We start from the raw sequence: 18,815 nt of genomic DNA on the forward strand, positions 1-18,815 counted from the left end.
GGGTCGGCCTCCACTAAGCCCTTTGCTTGTTTCAGTGGTTTGTTGTCAGTGTTGAAGTGCAGCAAACACTCAGAGGGGATTAATGGGATTTTCTGACCTGCACTGTAATTACTTAATGCAGCTTAGTGTGAGCGTGTACAGTGTGTTTCTCCATCCAGTTTACACCTAATGTCTATATCCTTAAAATAACATATAGTATCTAGACTTGACTCAACAAATCACTGAGCTGCACACTAACAAAGCGTCTGTTCTGCTTTAACTTTACAATCTAACGTGATGTAACATATGTGAACTTGAAAACACTGCTTATATTTTTCACCTCTTTGTGAACTTGATATCCTTTTAACACCTTTGGGGGAGTTTCTTTATATTTGGCGCAAACGTTCCCTCAGACTCAGCGCTAAAATTATTAGATTTTAAAACTCAAATGTCAAACATCACTGTGACCTTTTTGGCCATAATTCAAGAATCCATTGACTAATTATGACAATTTCACATAAATGTCTAAAAGCATAAAACAATGGCTTTTCATACCCAGAAGATCTACAGAAGTCCATTTCTGACCAATATTCAACATCATAACTCAGAAACAGAAGAGACTGTGATCATAGGTCACATTTAACAGATATAAGTAAATATAATGGTGACACTAATGTTGGGCAAACCACCTGTTAAGTTTATCAGTCTCTGCTACAAAACATACACTATATGAGTCTGGACAAACAACTGCAATTCAGTAATTCTAGTTTCTATTATTAAAACAGGATTAATTCTAGTTCTAGAGACAAAAAGACCAAAACTATGTACATGTTTCAATGCAGCCACTAAAGGTTAGTTTTGTTTTCACATTTCAATGAGAAACCGTTTGTCCTCACAGACTCTGTGGAATCTGCATCTTACCGGATATCTTCTGGAGACCCTCAGAGTTTGTTCTCCGTTCATCCCAAGTCCGGTCTGATCAGCAACATCAGACCTCTGGACCACGAGTCTCAGCCGAACGCCCTGCTGGTCCTCCAATGCTACACCGACTCCTCTCCTGTTTACAGCACCACACAGGTCAACATCACCATCGCTGATGTCAATGACAACGCCCCCATCTTCCCCAAACGCAGCGACGCCATCACAGTGTCACAAAACACTCCACCAGGTACAGTGTTGTTCATCGCCCATGCACACGACTACGACAGCGGCGCCAATGGGAGGGTGCAGTATTTCCTGAAGAGCAGCCGAAATGGTACATTTGTTGTCGACCACAACCTTGGAACAGTTACGTTAAACCAGAGTTTACAGGTGGACCGTCAGCAGAGCTACAGCCTGGAAATCGTGGCTAAAGATGAAGGAGAGCATCCTCTGAGCTCCACGCTGACCCTCTCGGTGAATGTCGACCGAACAGCTGCAGAGGACAGCCTGGCCTTCGAGACGCTGGTCTACCAGGTGGAGATCGGTGAAGGCTACCGGAAAGACTCTCGGGTCATCCAGGTGAGAGCACACCGGACTCGGGGAGCTCACATGTCAAACTCAGGCCTCATTTACTCTTTGGAGGCTGAAGCTGGGTTTCCTCCGGCTCCTTTTCGGATTCACCCAAACACTGGATGGTTGTATCTCTCCCAAAACCTCGACTACGAGACGGAGTATAGGTATCGTTTTCAAGTGTTGGCTACGACCAAAGAGGCCTCACTGGCAAACACCACGGCTACAGCCTCAGTCATAGTGTTAGTTCTGGACATCAACGACAATCCCCCAGTGTTCAGCAGTGAGGTTTACTACTTTACTGTGTCAGAGGGGTCTTCGCCACAGGGCCTGGTGGGAACAGTCAAGGCCGTCGATAAGGATTCTGGGAAAAACAGCCAGCTGTCCTATATCCTGCTCTCAGATGGGAAATTCTTCCGCATCAATTCAAAAACAGGTACATCAACAACTCCATCTTTGATTTACTTGGTGTTTTACTGTGTTGTGCAGCTGAGAGTCTTTAGGGTCATTCCGTGTGAACTCATCGACAGTGGTTGCTTGATCATCTCAGAATCTGTTGAAACTTTGTAGGAATCATCTTTGGCATCTGAAACTGACATCTGACCGTTTTTTTTAGCTGAAATTCCAACATTTTCATAACTTTTTACCCAGTGGCAGTTTCCAATAAATCATTCATAAGTTGAAAATTGAACTAGATGCTACTTTCAGATGTCCACATACTCTTGAAGTATATTTCCTAGATTTTCAGAAGATGTTCAGAAGTTTCTGGTGATTGGACAGAATGCAGCAATTTCTGGCAAACAAGCCTCAGTTTTGTGCTTAAGACCTCTCAGATTCAGGATTTGTTCAAAGATTGCAAAAAAAAAGTGCATTGTCCCGATTTTCATGATCAATGTTATTGTGAGAATACTGTCTGAATGACATTACCAATATTGAGAAAGCTTCCATATGTTAGTAGACATGGGAGTTATGGCCAATCAAAGTTGACACATTAAAAAAGTAATTAATTTCCAAATAGCCAGATGGATGTCTTCAATCATGCGTAGGCTGCTGAAACTGAGGATAGTAAGAGATGGAAGTATCATCTACTTGTGTACAAAGCTTCAATATCCTTCTGTGTTGTCTTTTGAGGCTTGTTTGCCAGAATTTTCTGCATTCTTTCCATTCACCAGAAACTTCTAAACATCTCCTGAAAATGTGAAGACTCTAGGAAGTATACTTCAAGAGATGTGGACATCTGAAAGTGGCATCTCATTCAATTTCCAACCCGCAAATGATTTACTGGAAATTTCGATTGGGTGAAAAATTATGAAAATGTTGGCATTTCAGCTAAAAAACTGGAAGATGTCAGTTTCAAATGCCAAAGATCATTCCTACAAAGTTTCAAGAGATTCTGAGATGGTCAAGCACCTGACCTCTCCTAATAAAAGGTGGACTGAATGACCATTCAACTTCTCTCTGCCTTTTCTGCCCATCCAGGTGAAATCATGAACTGGGTGGCGTTGGACCGGGAACAGCACGGCCAGCACAGTCTGAAGGTGATGGTAACGGATCAGGGTCACCCTCGACTCAACGCCACCGCCACCGTTCACATCCTCATCACTGACGTCAACGACAACGCTCCACAGTTTACACACCTGCCGGCCAGCAAAGAGCTCAGTGTGCAGGTCAGAAAAACTTTAAAGAAGGTTTACATCTAGATAAATGTCTTTTCAGCCAAATGAGGTAACACAATGGTGAATAAAACTATATAAAATTCGTTGCATTTACAGTCTTACAAACTTGTCTATTGCAACAGCACTGTGCAAAATCACAAGCTAACACCACAGACTCCCTTTATTACTGAACAGTGAAACAGTTTTTCCTTTATGTGATTCCCTTTTTGCTTTCTTGTGTGGTGACTTCAAATTGCTCAAGACTTGTGGCCTAAATCCCAACTACCAGTCGACTGACAACATCACACAAGTGACTCAGTTTAAATCTCTGTGAAATTAGGTTTAAAAAGACGCAGTCACCAGAGATGCTGCCAAAGAGAACCAAAGATCTTCAAGGCTGCAACTTTGAGACTATCTGTCTCTACAGCCGCAAAAATGCATATATTTTTCATATAATAGAATACAGAATGAAAGTCTAAAAAGGCCTGAAGCTGCTGATAAGAAAAAAAAATCTTATTTTCCCAATTTACCAAAGAAATAATTAGCTTTTTGCGACTTGGTTATTGGACACAGCTGAGTCACTCATGGCACTGAAGATCATGGATTTATTTATTTTGTTTTATTTTTAGAGTCTGGTGCAAACTGATGACCATAGATTTATTTAATTAAATTTAATAAAATTTTATTTTAATAAATTTTATTTTTATGTTTGTGTCTGGTGCAAACTGAGAACCATATATTTATTTTATTTTATTTTTAGAGTCTGGTGCAAACAGTTTGTTTTGTGAATTTTTAAATTAAAAAAACATGTAGAATAAAGTGATTCTGATGAAACCTCACGATTTTAAGCTTAGATTGGAGAACTGCACATCAAATGAGAACACTTCAATGGCCATCAGAACATTGAAATGCAAAGGTTTTGTCTATTTTCACAGTTTCTCGCACTGATAAACGGTGACTTATCAATGCGAGAAACTGAGCTACTTTGATTTGGTATTTGATTTGTCTCATAAAATTACTTCAAAATGATTCTGGGGACACATTTCTGGTCTGTGGGTTTATTTTAACAGCCGTATGACCTAAAATAAATGTACACAAATGTTTTATGAAGGCAAGAAAGAATTTAGACTCAGTTTACAAAAACACAGCGACATAATTTTAACATGTTGGTTGGTATTTTTGTCCTATTTATTTATGAATTCTGCAAATTCTTCTTTTTTTTGTAGATCTGGGCTGGTTTACCAACAGGATCACTGGTGACAAACATGTTTGCCAAAGATCTGGATGCAGGAGAGAATGGAACAGTTACTCATTCGCTGGTTGCAGGTGAGCTGGAAATGTGTGTTTTAAATGTACAATATGTGTATTTAGTGGCACTAAATAATGAGCCTTGTACATCTCTTCTCAACTGGTTTAGAGGATGATGATCTTGGACACTTTGAGATTGACAGTGAAAGTGGAGACATCAGAACTACAGAACTTTTCTCTCAGAACGCTGAACCGTACTACAGTCTGAAAATAACCGCTAAGGACAGCGGAGCGTCGCCTCAGGAGGAGACTGCAGTCATCCATGTCCAGGTACAGTCTGTCCTCCATGATTTTGGAGAATTATTGTTCTCCAAATCAGAACCAAGGCTGCAACTTCTTACACAGTTTGTCCCTGTTACTGAATCTTTTAAAGTCGTCCTTTTGTTTTCACCTGTTTCCAGAATCAGAATATGATACTGTGTGCTTTCTACCTGCAGGTTCATGGACTAGAGGCTCTGTATGGCCGCTCCCACCACCAGATTGTGAGACGTTTCCAGGTGAGGGAGGACACGGAGCCTGCGACCGTCATCGGCTCTGCGAGAGTTTCAGATAAAGGCAGGTTTCACTATTCCATCACCGAGGGTGACGGCAGCGTTCACTTCGGCGTCGACGGCTCCTCTGGTGACATTTACATCAACCAGCCGCTGGACTATGAGTCTGCTATGCAGTACTTCCTCGTGGTTCGAGCTGAGGATGTTGGCTCGTCTCCCAGCGTGAACGTGTCTGTGCTGGTGACGGTGATGGTTGAGGATGTGAACGACCACACTCCCTGGTTCACTGACAAGCTGGTGATGTTTGGCCTGAGGGAGGATGCTGCTGTTGGATCACTCGTGTTTGCTTTTCATGCCAGAGACGCTGATGGGACTTTTCCAAACAGCGCCCTCCGGTACTCCCTGACTTTTGACCCTGACGTCAGCGGGTCGCCGTCCCGCTTCCCCTTTCTGATCAACCCTTTTACCGGCAGCCTGACTGTGGCGGCGCCTTTAGACCGAGAGAGCAACCCCAGCTTTGCCTTCACGGTGATCGCCACCGACCAGGCCAAGAAGAGGGATGAGCGAAAACGGACGTCGGTGACAGTTCAGCTCTTCCTGCTGGATGTGAACGACAACCGGCCGGTGTTTGTTTCGGCGGACACAGTTCGGCTGATGGAGGACGCTGAGGTGGGGAGTCTGCTGCATCATTTTGTGGCCATAGATGGAGATCAAGGTGAAAACGGAGTTGTCTCCTTCTCCATTATGGCTGGAAACAAAGGATTCTTCACACTGGAGGAGAAAACAGGTAGAGTTTGGTTTTTGCACATTGGGAATCTACATAAGACCCCTGTCTTAACTATGGATGGATGGATGGATGGATGGATGGATGGATGGATGGGGGTTTCTCTCTTTCCTTCAATGTGTAATATGGCTTTTTTGTGCATGTAAAAGGTCTGACACCTTACAAAGCTCAAACTCTGTCAAAACACAGCTCCTTAACTGTCTAAAGCACCCCATTCTTACTTCAGTGGTTTTAATTTTTCATTAATAGGGTGTTTTTGATATTTGGATGGATGGATGGATGGATGGATGGATGGATGGATGGATGGATGGATGGATGGATGGATGGATGGATGGATGGATTGATAGATAGATAGATAGATAGATAGATAGATAGATAGATAGATAGATAGATAGATAGATAGATAGATAGATAGATAGATAGATAGATAGATAGATAGATAGATAGATAGATAGATAGATAGATAGATAGATACTTTAATCATCCCCTTTGGTAAATTCAAAGTGAATATGTGCTTATTCTTTAAAATTTAATGTCCATTTTAGGGACCTTATAGACTTATTGGAGTACTTTTACTTGTTATGAGCAGTTTCTCTTTTCATTTCCACCATATTTACTGTTTGAACAGGAGTTTTTTTTTGCTAAAATTCTTTTTTAAACATTTTCATCCCTTTCATGTTGGTGTGTCTTCAGATCGTCATGTCTAAACTTTTCCGTCCTCTTTAGGCCTCTTGTTCCTCTCAGCCCCTCTGGACTATGAGACTCTACGTTTCCACCGCCTGACCATCCGAGCGGTGGATCATGGCCTCCCCTCGCTGTCATCCACGCAGACCCTGACGGTGGAGGTGGGCGACGTGAACGACCAGGCGCCGGTCTTCAGTCAGAGCCTCTACAACGCCAGTGTGGCCGAGAACAGAGACCCTGGAGAACCTGTGGTCAGAGTCTCCGCCACCGACGAGGACTCAGGTAATAACTTTTAGCAATTAGCATCATATTCTTTTTTTGTTTGGTTGCTGATTGATTCATACTAAATACTTTCTTAAGTATTAACTATTTCAAAACGCTGAAGATGATGAGCCACATGGGTTTGTCCAATCAATTCCTCGTGTTAAATAATTATTATTATGCTATTAAAATAATAGCTGAAGATTCTCACTCTATTTTAGTTCCTCTTTCTCTGAATTCCAAGCGGATTCTGGGTGTTTTTGTTCCTGTCACATTTTAAGTGACTATGGGTTCATTTTTCTCTGGAAGCATCCTACATATGGCTAAATGAGATCTCTCAAAAATGTCTTCTGTGCTGTAAGACAGTTAAAATGTCAAACATTGTTTAAAAAAAAAGAGAGAGAAAAATGAAAGCTGAATTTCCACCTGGAATTGACATGTACAGCATTTCTCAGTGTCACCAAGGATACTGTCAATATTCGTGACTGTAGGCAAATCATCATTTCAGCATTTTTCATTTGTTTCCATACTTCTCATATCTGCTCTGTGCAAACACTGCCTGTAGTTCAATCTAGTTCCCCCCCCAAAAAACAAAAAACTAATTACTCTGCCAAGGAATGGCGGAGTTATGTGATGATCACTGTATGTTTATCTGTGAGTCAGTCTGTCTGTCTGTCTGTCCGTGTGGAACATTGCTCAAAAACGGACAAATAGATTGGATGAGATTTTCAGGGAAGGTCAGAAATGACACAAGGACCAAGTGATTAGATTTTGGCAGTGATGCGGCTTATAGTCTGGATCTACAGCTTTGTTAAGGATTTCCCATTGCCAGATATAGCAGCCAGCATGGCGTCGCTGTAACCATGACGTGAACACTGTGTCAGTTACCCGCTGACGATCACATGATTGCGATCTTACTACAAATTGACTGTGATTTATCTATTGGAAATCATACAAGGAACAAATGATTAAACTGTGGAGTGTTTCTGAGCCCCATCAATTCCTGCCGCCCGCTACATATTTAGGTCACGTATGCAGCAAACCCCAGCCAGACACGTTAAGTTCAGCCGTCAGCCTTATTTTGAACACAAATTCACCTTCCTGTCCTTCGCTCATTTCTTCACCATAAGACCTTGTCCCCGCTAAGTGCTTATAAGTTTATAGACATCCTTTGCTAGACAGCAACAGCGTGGAGCTGTTTTCTTTCATCTTTATGTGAATTTTCAGACTTTTCTGCAGTGTCTTCGTCATGTCAAAAAACCGCTTCTTAGATAAACACTTCCTGTGCCGCTGGAATGGTGGCAAAATAAAAGCCCGCAACATTAAAAATACGTCTTCAAAATAAAAGCATGGAGGGAAAGGTTATTTTAACACTAGCAAAACAAAGACTTGCCAAAAGTGATGAACTGATCAGCAGACACCTTTTTAAGAGTAATTTACACACAAGTCGGTATAAATACATAACATGCATATGCATAACACATGCCTGTGCTCAGCGCAAGTTAATTTTTTATTAAAGATTTCATCCATTGGAAATGATACGTCAACTGAGCAGCCTTGGCAGAGTACTGCGCTCTCTGAGTGCTTTTCTAGTTTTCCTCATGTAACTGCTGCCTGCAGCTGAGTCACAGATGGCTTGAATCTGAGTTACCGCTCCATCTAGTGGTCTGCATCAGAGAATATCGTTTTATCATGAATCTATTGGATTTACTAAGTATGGTTGCTTATAACTTGAAGCTGAATTTTCGTATTTAGGTTAGGCGAGTAGAACTGAACCAGTTAAACTCACGAGGTAGGATGAGATTTGAAGCTGTGGGAAAGAAACTAACTTGTAACTGGAGCTGAAGTTGGACTAATTTTCCCAAATCATGTTCGTGAATTTGTGTTTTTTTGACAGGTGATCACATATTTAATTTTCTCTAATACAGTGTTTTTTTCTAATTTATATACTGTGTATGTTTTGACAAAATTGGTAGGTTGAGTAAAATTTTAAAAAAATATGAATTGAATGAACCTGGCAACACGATGAATTCCATAAAGTCATCATCCACAGATTACGAGTCACTTCTACGTCACAGATATGGCACATGTTGCCATTCTGTTGATTTTCCTGTTGTTTCTCCTATTTTGTGGCATTTTTTCTTAATTCTTTAATCAGAATTGATGGTGCCGTCTTGTATAAATGTGGGATTTTAGGTTGCACTGATAAAATTTACCTAAAAAATGAAAGAAAATTCCTGGAAAATGGCAACACAAATAAACCGAGGAATCTTTTTCTCTCAGAAATCTGACTTACGTTACATTTAGAATCATTTAAGCGTTGAAATTTAGCCTTAAATTTCCTCTTATTGACTTGGACGTGGCAGTTTGCCTCCAAGGTGCCTAGATGGCAGCACTAGCATGTGTCCTCAAAGCCCGGCAGCCTCAAACCAGAGATCCAGTGGGCTTAAAACCACAATGATACATGAAAATAAAATAACAGCCGGCAAGCTGCAAAATAGTGGTATATTTTAATAATAATGTAGGATTGAATGGATTAGTTTCTCGAGTAATAAAGTGGTAAAAAGAGGAAATTCCCTGACAACTTGTTCTGTGCAACAGTCGGTGTTTGTTATTCTTGCAGCACAGTACCACATGACTAAATCCAGTGTGGCACTGCCGTGTTTTGGTTGAACTTCGTTACGCTTAGGATCAAGGTTACTGTTAGTTTTTCTTCCCTCCATTAGCAGTTTAATTGAATCCAACCCCTGCCCCCTTTTCCTCGTGCAGTTTGTGTGATTTTTTTTCACGAGCTTCATTCGCCATACGTCCCACCAAATCTGACCCTCTAATCATATTCACAAATCTACACATCACTCCTGTTTATTTTAACGCGCAGGGTCTCCGACATCACATTTGGTCTCATCATGTTGACAGCGGGAGTCTCCTTAAATCCTGGAGGTGGGTACAGGAGAGGTTTTCGATGTGAACTAACATTCTTGGGGGTGAGAATTGTCCAAGAACAGCAAGCACATGGCTCCTCTGGGAGATTTGAAAGGTCCTCTCTCGTGATGATTTCCATAATCTAAGCCATCTGTGCCAACAGGCGCCATGTTTTCATCTGTCTCCTCGGATAGCCTCGTCTGGCAGCTTGGCCCGCTCTCCCACCAGTCTTATTTCATTATCATTTGTGCTGCTCCCCCGCCGCAAACTCTCACCAAAGATGACCGTCAGTTTGTTCCTGTCTCTGTGTCCAGCAACAAGCGTCCTGGATTCCACTTTCTTGAACAAGTGTTAATATGTTCGGAGGGGTTTTATTTGATGAGTAACTGTGCTGTCTGTCGAATCACAAGAAGACAGATGGAGTTTCTTTATTTATACAGTAGACGGTAGATGATGTTAAGATTTGATGAATGTATTCTTGTCGACTGGGGCTCCTTTTCTGCCAAAACTTGTAATTATTTGCCAGATTTAATAATCAGAAGTATAAAAAATTTGCAGAAAAACTGATGAATATCCAGTGTGATCTCATGTGTCACACAGTGAATTTAAGGCAGTGAGATTGGTTGCTTTTCTACAGTGACAAAATACAAAACAAAATGTTCACAAGTCGCAAAAATTAATTTATGAAAAACACATCTGACCCATGACACCTTTTTTTTTTCTCTGCTGTCTGACAAGCAACTTCATTGAAAAAGCAGTGGTTAAATAACAGCCTGATGAAGTGATGCACTTAAAAATCAATAGTGTATTTGTCAATAAAATGTGGTGTTACAAGAAAAGAACAACCTACATTTTCAAAATCAAGCAAATATGATTCATAGGATCACAACTGAGCACTCTGTGGAGTATCTTGACATTTATAAATGGTCGTTCAGCACTTTTTTCTGACTAATGGATCAGGAGTTGATCCAGCTAAAAAAAAAAAAAAAAAACAGACATAAGTTTTATTACCACCACCTACAACACCAACAAGCAGGAATCCACTCACATTTTAAGAGAAATGGCTGTTTTTTGGGTTTTTTTTTTTTTTTTTTTGCTTTGTAAAGCAAAAGCTATGCACTCCACTATAGCAGTAATAACTCCACAGAGCCATCTATTCTTATAGGGGCCATTGCTTTAGTAGAAAACAGAAATGACAGTAATAGCTGAGCAAATACATCTGCATGACATAGATTTTTCTTTAGGTTTTTTTTTGTTTTGTTTTGTTTTTTCAACCTCACATGGTGCACTGTTGTTGCAAAAGAGCTCTCGTAGCACTGAAGCCACTTATGAGATCAGGGGAGAGTCGCACTGTTCAGTTGAATTTTTGTCCGTTTCTAAAGACGTCTTCTGATAATGGGATGATGAATTATTGTGCTGCAGCTGCTGGGAAACTAATGTGAACTTGTTAGTGATTGTGTGGCTCCGACCAGAAGAACCTTGAGACGACCTGTAAATAGAAGAACCAGGAGTCTGTCATTTTTCCTCCTATAGTTCTGTTTCCAATTAGATTTTCTGATAAGGGCAGTCTGACCAGGAGCAGCAATAAACATGAACTCAGCTGGTGAGGTGCTAAACTGAAACCTGACAGACAAACTGCAAATATAAAGACTAAAACTCAGTTTTTCTAGAGAACATGAAGTATCATGTTGTTTCTGAGCTACATTCTGTAGTATTGTACAACATATGAGTTATTGAGGTTATACACTATCATTCAAAAGTTTGGGGTCACTTAGAAATGTCCTTATTTTTGAAAGAAAAGTATTTTTTTCAATGAAGAAAACAGTCCACAGGATGTTATCCCAAAAGTCTTGGAGCTCATCAGATATTTTTTTTTTTTTTTGTAAATTTGTAAATACCAGATGAACCTTTATGTTCTTTATGGTCAGTAGTGGTTTGATCCTTGCAACTCTCCCATGGATCCATTTTCTCCCAGAGTCTTCCTTATTGTGGAATCATGTAGATGGACCTTAACTGAGGCCAGTGAGGTCTGCAGATCTTTAGATGTTCGTCTGGGTTCTTCTGTGACCTCCTGGATTAGATGTTGATGCTCTTGGAGAAATGTTGGTCGTTGGTCCACTCCTGGGAAGGTTCACCACTGTTCCATGTTCCTCCATGTGTGGATAATGTCTCTCACTGTGGTTCTCTGGAGTCCCAGAGCCTCATCAATGGCTTTGTAACCCTCCAGACTAATGAATGTCAATGACTTTGTTTCTCATCTGTTCTTGAATCTCTTTAGAACGTGGCATCATGTCCTGTTTTTTGAGATCCTTTAGCTACTTCAACAAGCCTGGCAGTAATCATATGTGAGTGTGGATGGTGAAACTGAACCCAACTGATGAATGAATTTGGTCATTTGGTAGATTGGTAGCTAAGGGGGCAATTACTTTTTCACATAGGACAGGACGGGCTGGACAGCATTTTTCCTTCAATAAATGAAATCATCATTTACAAACTGCACGTTGTGTTTTCTTGGGTTATATTTGTCTTATATTAAAATTAGTTTGATGATCTGAAACAGTTAAATGTAACAAATATGGGAAAATAGAAGATTTCTGAACAGTATGTGCTTTGAGGTCGGTAACAGTGTTCACCTGTTTCTGTCCCTCAGAGGAGAACGCTGTGGTGTGGTACAGTCTGCTGCCAGGTCCCGGCTACGAGCTGTTCAGCATCAACCCATACACCGGTCTGATCACCACCACCTCCTACCTGGACAGAGAACAGCAGCAGCACTTCACTCTCAGAGGTACAACACATGAGCACACACACCTGTTACACCTGAGTGACTCACTGTTGTTGTCAAATCCTATTTTGCTGATTTTTATTGTTTGTCGTTTCACTTTAAAGGTTGTCTATTATTTTATATTTAAGATGAGAGAATATATGGGCATTCAAATACAATTTTTCCTTGTGGATGATCCCGTTCTCGGCTGAAATAAAACATGTCTGCAAATAATTTTGATAAACATATATATTGTAAAGGTGGACTGGATGTTTAGCTTTCAAGTAGGGATAAACCAATTATCAGCCTGATATTTATTGTGGCCAATATTTAGCATTTTTCTAATTATTGGTATCAATATTTTTATTGGCCAATTATTGATAAATTAAGTGTGCAACTTCAGATCCGATGCAGCCTCCTTTCTCTGTGTATCATCACTCTGTGGTCTCAGAAATGTCTCTCAAGCAGCAAAAACTGAACAAAAAACACAAACCAAGAAATTAGCAATTCTCACAGTGGCTAATGCTATGCTAACAGCTAGTGGCTAAGTTAAAAGGCAGCCACAGATTAACCTGAAACAGAGTCTGGAAAACAATAATTAATAATGCTTTAAGATCTGGACCTTAGTGGACAATAAAAGTGACAGAACAGTGAAAGATTAAGAAAGTATTGAAGAACAGACTGAGACAAACTGATCAATATCAGTCGACAGTGTCCAAATTTAGTCACTCCTATTTCATTTTACAAATTCAGTTACAGTCACACTTATTAATCAAGAAGTCTAGTTATGAATGGCAGGTTCTCTGCTATCACATGCTGTTAAAACATTACATTTAATGCATATCGGTTCCAAGTATTGGTTATTGCTCTTCCTTGATTACCAGTGAGCAACATCAATATCGGCCCTGGAAAACCCATATCGGTTGATACCATTATTAAGCATATTTTATTGTGACTTTCTGCATGCAGATTGGAGGTATCAGCCTGCTATCTGCAACACATTTCACATGGATTTCTGTTCTTGTTCTGCTGTCTATGTCATACCCTTCACGACAAGAAACATCAACTTTCGAGCAGAAACCTACATGCTGAAAATTTCCATTTCGACAGAGGTGTTTTCCCTCTATAGCAGAATGACAGTGAGTTGCAGTCAGACCATTCTGCACAGCGTTGTGTTAGCAAAAAGAGAATGGTCTGACTATGCAAGACTAGCATATTTGCATAGCACCAGATTTCCCATCTCTTTCCCCCTGCATTGGTTCCTCATATTACTTTCCCTGTGTCTTGTGCACGAGCTCAAATGTGACCTTATTGGCTCTTAAGGTCACATATTTTATAAATGAGATTATTTAACCATCATCAAGTAATTACGTGAATATTCAAGTTATAGTGTGTCATTATTGGCCTGTTTTAGTTCAACGGGCAAGTAACTGATTGATCACATCGTAGTTTTGCTTTGCTGCCATTAATCAGAGCACCATATTGCGGCATCAGTGGACCAAAGAAAACCTTGTGAATTTTTACAAGCTGGGAAACATATTAGCGACAAATGCTCCAAAAATCAGAAATCTGTGCAGATTTGTGTGACTGCAGCTCGCCAGGCTGAGGCTAGTTTTCTAACCAGCAGCTGGACACATTTAGAGTCCGTCTTCAAGTTCAAATGTATTGATAAGCTCTATCACTGTATCATCAGATGTTCTGGGGAAACTTAATGAAATCCTTACATTCATGATAGGAACACAACCAACTGTGGGATTCTCTTTCCTTTTTACAATGTTCCTGCTGAGCTGCACATTTACGTCAGTACTTGGCCACGATCGTCAGACTGAAGGGTTACAAAAATATCAAACAGTGTCTTAAAAAAAGCTGAAACCAAACACATAAAGTAGCCTTTTACAGTCTCTATCAAACATGGACATTTCTCTTATTCCCTTCCCCTCTCTGTTTCTCATTCTCTGCCCTCCCTCTTGTCATGCTTCACAGCCAAAGTCATAAAGAATTCAAGGTCTGCCTTTTGCATGAGGGCAGCGTTATTCAGCAGATTGATTTATGTTAAGGAAACGGTAGACTTTTAAAAGGCTGAGCTACAGTATATCTAACCTCTGCTGACTGCCTCGCTCTTTTGAAGTGTTTGCTTTTACTCTCACATGGGTACACGCACTAATTACAGTGAACTTATTCGGCAGTGTTTAGTGATAAAAATGCTGTCAGATGTTTTAGCATAATATTTTTTCAGTCACCAGCATGATGAACAATTAAATCCAATAATAAAATATAATAACAGGAAAGTCTGAACGTCTTGAAGTCGTGCCAGAGTCACACAGAGCTTATTGGGAAATACTGAAGTATGTGGAGACAATTTTCTCTGGCTGCAGATGAATTTGGAAAGTTCTTTTCGGTTCATATTAAAAGCTGTCTCTGGATACTTTATGTTGACAGGATTTTTTTTCCTTTTGTAGAATTTGTACCGCTATTAAAAGCTGAATCTGGCCTCAGTCTTTGGTCAGCAGATATGGAACCAATAAGTGTCTCATTGCTGTGCTTTGAAACTTAGACTACAGACAAAAACTGTCAATTTCTATTCCCTGTTACATGTGATATTTATGCTTTTAATAACGAATTGCTGCTGACTGAGCTATTATAATAAGAGGCTGCAGCCACTTGGAGCTATTTACCGATAGTTTGACGTCAGTCAATCACTTTGGTTGAGACTGAATCTGTGTTCAATCTCTACTGAATGAGGCAAAATGGTAAAAAAAAAAAAAAAAATCTTAAGGGAAAGACAGAGATTGACAGAAACTGTTCTTCATAACAAGAAAGCAGCAAAATATGGAATATATAGTTTCGAGGGTTTTTGAAATGTTGTGACCCAGCAAGAAAAAAAAGATAGATGATAAAACATGAGAGTAAATTCCTTCTGATTCCCGTTTACAGTTCAGGCTCGCGACAGCAGCACTCGGCCTCTTTCCGGCACCGCCACAGTGCTGTGCTCTGTGCTGGATGAAAACGACAACCCTCCAGAGTTCATGCAGTCGTCATTCCGCATCAGCCTGCCGGAAAACCTTCCTCCGGGGGTCGTCCACACTGCTCAGGCCTCCGACCCCGACCATGGAGAAAACGGCACAATACACTACTCCATACTAGGTGAAGAACCCAGATGCTGTTTTCACTCCATAGTTTGTGCTTTTTCCTCTCTCTCCATCTCTTGTTTGTTGTCCTTTTGGTGTTCCTTTACTCTCATACTAAGTGGTCGAGGCAGATGTCTGCCCTCCCTAAGCCTGGTTCTGCCAGAGGATTATGGCACCTGTGCTTGTTTTTGTAGGGTCGTAACTTTAGTTACTTTATATTTAATTTAGCCAGATACATTAGTATTTTATGTATATACTGTATTTCTGTAGGGTTTTAGTGTAATATTTAAATTACCAGGGTTCACATTGTAAATAACAGCTGAGGGTCTTAGCCTTGATACTTAAATTTGTATTTAATATTGTATTTCTCTACTACAAAACACTTTAGCTCAATAACTGTTGTTTTAAATGTCCTGTAGAAATGAAAGTGACAACACTTCAAGCAAATTATTCATTTTCCACTTTGTTACAACTTGGTTCTGGCTTTCTTTTAAGTTGATCATAGTGTTGCACAATAATTACTGAGATCTTGTACTGTAGCAGCAGCATTGCAAAAAACTGAGACTAGCCGGACTTATCTGGAGTGAAAACCAAAGACAAACAGAAAAAGACTTTCACAAATTGTCTGTTCTAAACATCAGTGACTTCATGGATCGATGTTGAACTAATGTACTTCCATAGTTGCGCACATATATATGGATTATTACTAGCATCTCAGGTGCACTGACTTCAGGTGTTACCTGGAAGTGAGTGTTTAGAAAACTTTCCAATCATCTAACTGCTCGTGTTGGACTATGTAGCAGAAATGTTCCAAGATATCAGAAACGACTCTTGTGACCACATCTCTGATTGTCTCCAGGTGAGGACTACAGAGGTCGGTTCACCATCAACAGCCACACAGGAGACGTCAGCACCACGCAGCTCCTTGACCGGGAAGAAGCTCAGAACTACACTCTCACCATCCAGGCCCGGGACTATGGCCCTGCTCCACTCAGCTCCTCCACTCAGCTGCAGCTGGTGCTGCTGGACCAGAACGATAACGTCCCCTCCTTCAGCCGTAAGAGCTACCACGCCTCCATCAGCGAGGGCCTACCTGCAGGGACTGAGGTCCTGCGGGTCGGTGCCTTCGATCCTGACGAGGGCTCCAACGGGGATGTGACCTACTCCCTGACGGACGACAGCAGCCAGGGCGCCTTTTCAATAGATGCCTTCACCGGAGCGATTCTCACCACCAGGTCTCTGGACAGAGAGAGCAGAGCTCAGTACACCCTCAGAGCTGTGGCCACTGACGGCTGCTCTCAGGGCCCGCTGAGCTCTGTGGCATCAGTGACCATACAGGTGGAGGACGTGAATGACAACATGCCAGTCTGTGACCAGAATCCCTTTAACGCGTGGGTTTCCATGAGGACTCTGCCGAACCAGATAGTTACCACAGTGGAGGCAACAGACAGTGACCAGGGGGAGAATGGGACAATTCAGTTTACGTTGTCCGATGAGGAAAATCTGTTCGACATCAACGGCGAGTCAGGAGAGATTTCACTGAGGAGGCGAGTGAGAGCAGGTTTCTCTGGGAGGAAGCTGCAGGTTGAGGTTTCAGACAGAGGACATCCTGCTCTGACCTCCACCTGCCTGGTTTTCATCCATCTGAAGGGAGAACATGAAGGACTCCAGTTCACAAACAAAGTGTATAACGCTTCAGTCAAGGAGAACAGCAGATCCGGTACGTTTTATCAGGCCTGTTACTGTTGTTTTCACTGATAACATTAAAAACCTCATCGATCTTTTCACTTTCTCTTTCTCAAGGTACTTGGATCACAAAAGTGGAGGCCAGTGACCAAACCAACAGCAGACAAAGAGTCACATACACCATATTTAGTGGCAATGAGAATCACATTTTTTCAATAAACCGTCACACAGGTAATAAACCTATGAAGTTTTGCTTTTGTCTCCAGTTAACTGGTGAGGATTATCGAATTGCTTACTGAAGTTAAGCAAATAGCACAAATTCTCATTCATTCATCCATTTTATTTTCCACAGAAATATCCAGAAAACGTTTTTTGACCAGTTCGAGCCATTTCTGGTTTATCTCCCTATGTTAAGATATATAATTTTGCCTGTCTGATTTTATCATATTCTACTTGTTTTGGATTCCTATCTACATAAAGTAAACGAGCAGACTCAAATACAAAGTATTCTGCTGAACGTTCACCACAACAACTTGAACCTAAAAGTACTCTCTTTCAACACTTTTGTTAGCAGATCAAAAGTTCTGTTTGTCTTTTCATTACTCTACCTTCACTTTTCCGTTATTTGGTAAAACAAGGCATCACAAGGACAAAAAGAAAAAGGCCACAATCACAGCAGAACATGTTCTCAAATGTTTAAGAGCCCATATTATGCATTGTAGATTTTTTCCACTTTACTTGAGTGTGTTATTTAGCTTTTTATACATAGAAGGTTCGCAAACTTGCGTCTTATGAGGGCTGAAAAAGCATGTTTCAGACAGAGAAAAATGAGAAAAATCATGTAAAAGTATTAAACATATACAATTATAAACCTGTAAGTGTGCATAATATAGGTCCTTTTATTATTATTATTTGAAATATATTATTAAATGCATTTTAAAATACACTTAGATCCACTCTTGCCTTGATATAAACTGAGCCACACTTTCTCTAACGCTGTTCAGGCTGCAGTTTGATTGTTTACCATGTTTCCGTGTTATGCAGGTGAGATCCGAGTGCAGAAAGACAACTCTCTGGACTTTGAGGTGAGTCCTGAGATAAAGCTTGTGGTGCTGGCTGACAGTGGGCTGCAGACGGCTCACTGCACAGTCTCCATCAGCCTGCAGGACGTCAACGACAACGCACCACAGTTTGAATACAGCAGCTACAGAACAGCCGTCTGGGAGGGACAAGTGCACAACACCTACATTATGCAGGTAAACTCAGTGTTTTAGCCCTCTTTAACTTTGCGTGTAGATAATTTAATTCATTGTGATAAACTTGTGTAAAATGATCCCATCGATGCTGATGACTCCCCATGTTTCGGGCAGGTCTTTGCATCTGATGCTGACAGCAGTATGAATGGACAGATTGAATACTCCATCCTCTCCGGTAACCATAATGAAGCATTCATTTTGGACTCGGTGCGAGGCATCCTGGCTACCAACGTTTTACTGGACCGTGAGATCACTCCCTCGTACAAGTACGCCCAAACTTTACATTAAATGTTCAACTTTTATTGCACGTGTGGCATTTAAAGGATGACTATAACAGTTTACGGTTCTACTTATAAAAATAAAGAGCCAACATCCTGCGTCCTAACTTCTGCAGCAGCTGGATTAAAAG

The 18,815-nt window shown here is 40.8% G+C and overlaps 1 protein-coding gene across 1 annotated transcript in view; it reads left to right on the top strand.

Annotated features, from left to right (window-relative positions):
• Positions 1–18,815, top strand: part of dchs2 (dachsous cadherin-related 2) — a 38,696-nt gene that overhangs the window by 10,673 nt on the left and 9,208 nt on the right. Inside the window, exons 5-16 of the mRNA XM_023293766.3 lie at positions 878–1,906; positions 2,950–3,137; positions 4,352–4,451; positions 4,543–4,703; positions 4,871–5,711; positions 6,435–6,674; positions 12,226–12,360; positions 15,271–15,480; positions 16,324–17,184; positions 17,268–17,381; positions 18,195–18,406; positions 18,521–18,672. Coding sequence (XP_023149534.2) covers positions 878–1,906; positions 2,950–3,137; positions 4,352–4,451; positions 4,543–4,703; positions 4,871–5,711; positions 6,435–6,674; positions 12,226–12,360; positions 15,271–15,480; positions 16,324–17,184; positions 17,268–17,381; positions 18,195–18,406; positions 18,521–18,672 — 4,243 coding nt within the window. The remainder of the gene's footprint in view (positions 1–877; positions 1,907–2,949; positions 3,138–4,351; positions 4,452–4,542; positions 4,704–4,870; positions 5,712–6,434; positions 6,675–12,225; positions 12,361–15,270; positions 15,481–16,323; positions 17,185–17,267; positions 17,382–18,194; positions 18,407–18,520; positions 18,673–18,815) is intronic.

Source organism: Amphiprion ocellaris, chromosome 4, assembly GCF_022539595.1.
Source record: "Amphiprion ocellaris isolate individual 3 ecotype Okinawa chromosome 4, ASM2253959v1, whole genome shotgun sequence".
Classification (NCBI taxonomy): domain Eukaryota; kingdom Metazoa; phylum Chordata; class Actinopteri; family Pomacentridae; genus Amphiprion; species Amphiprion ocellaris.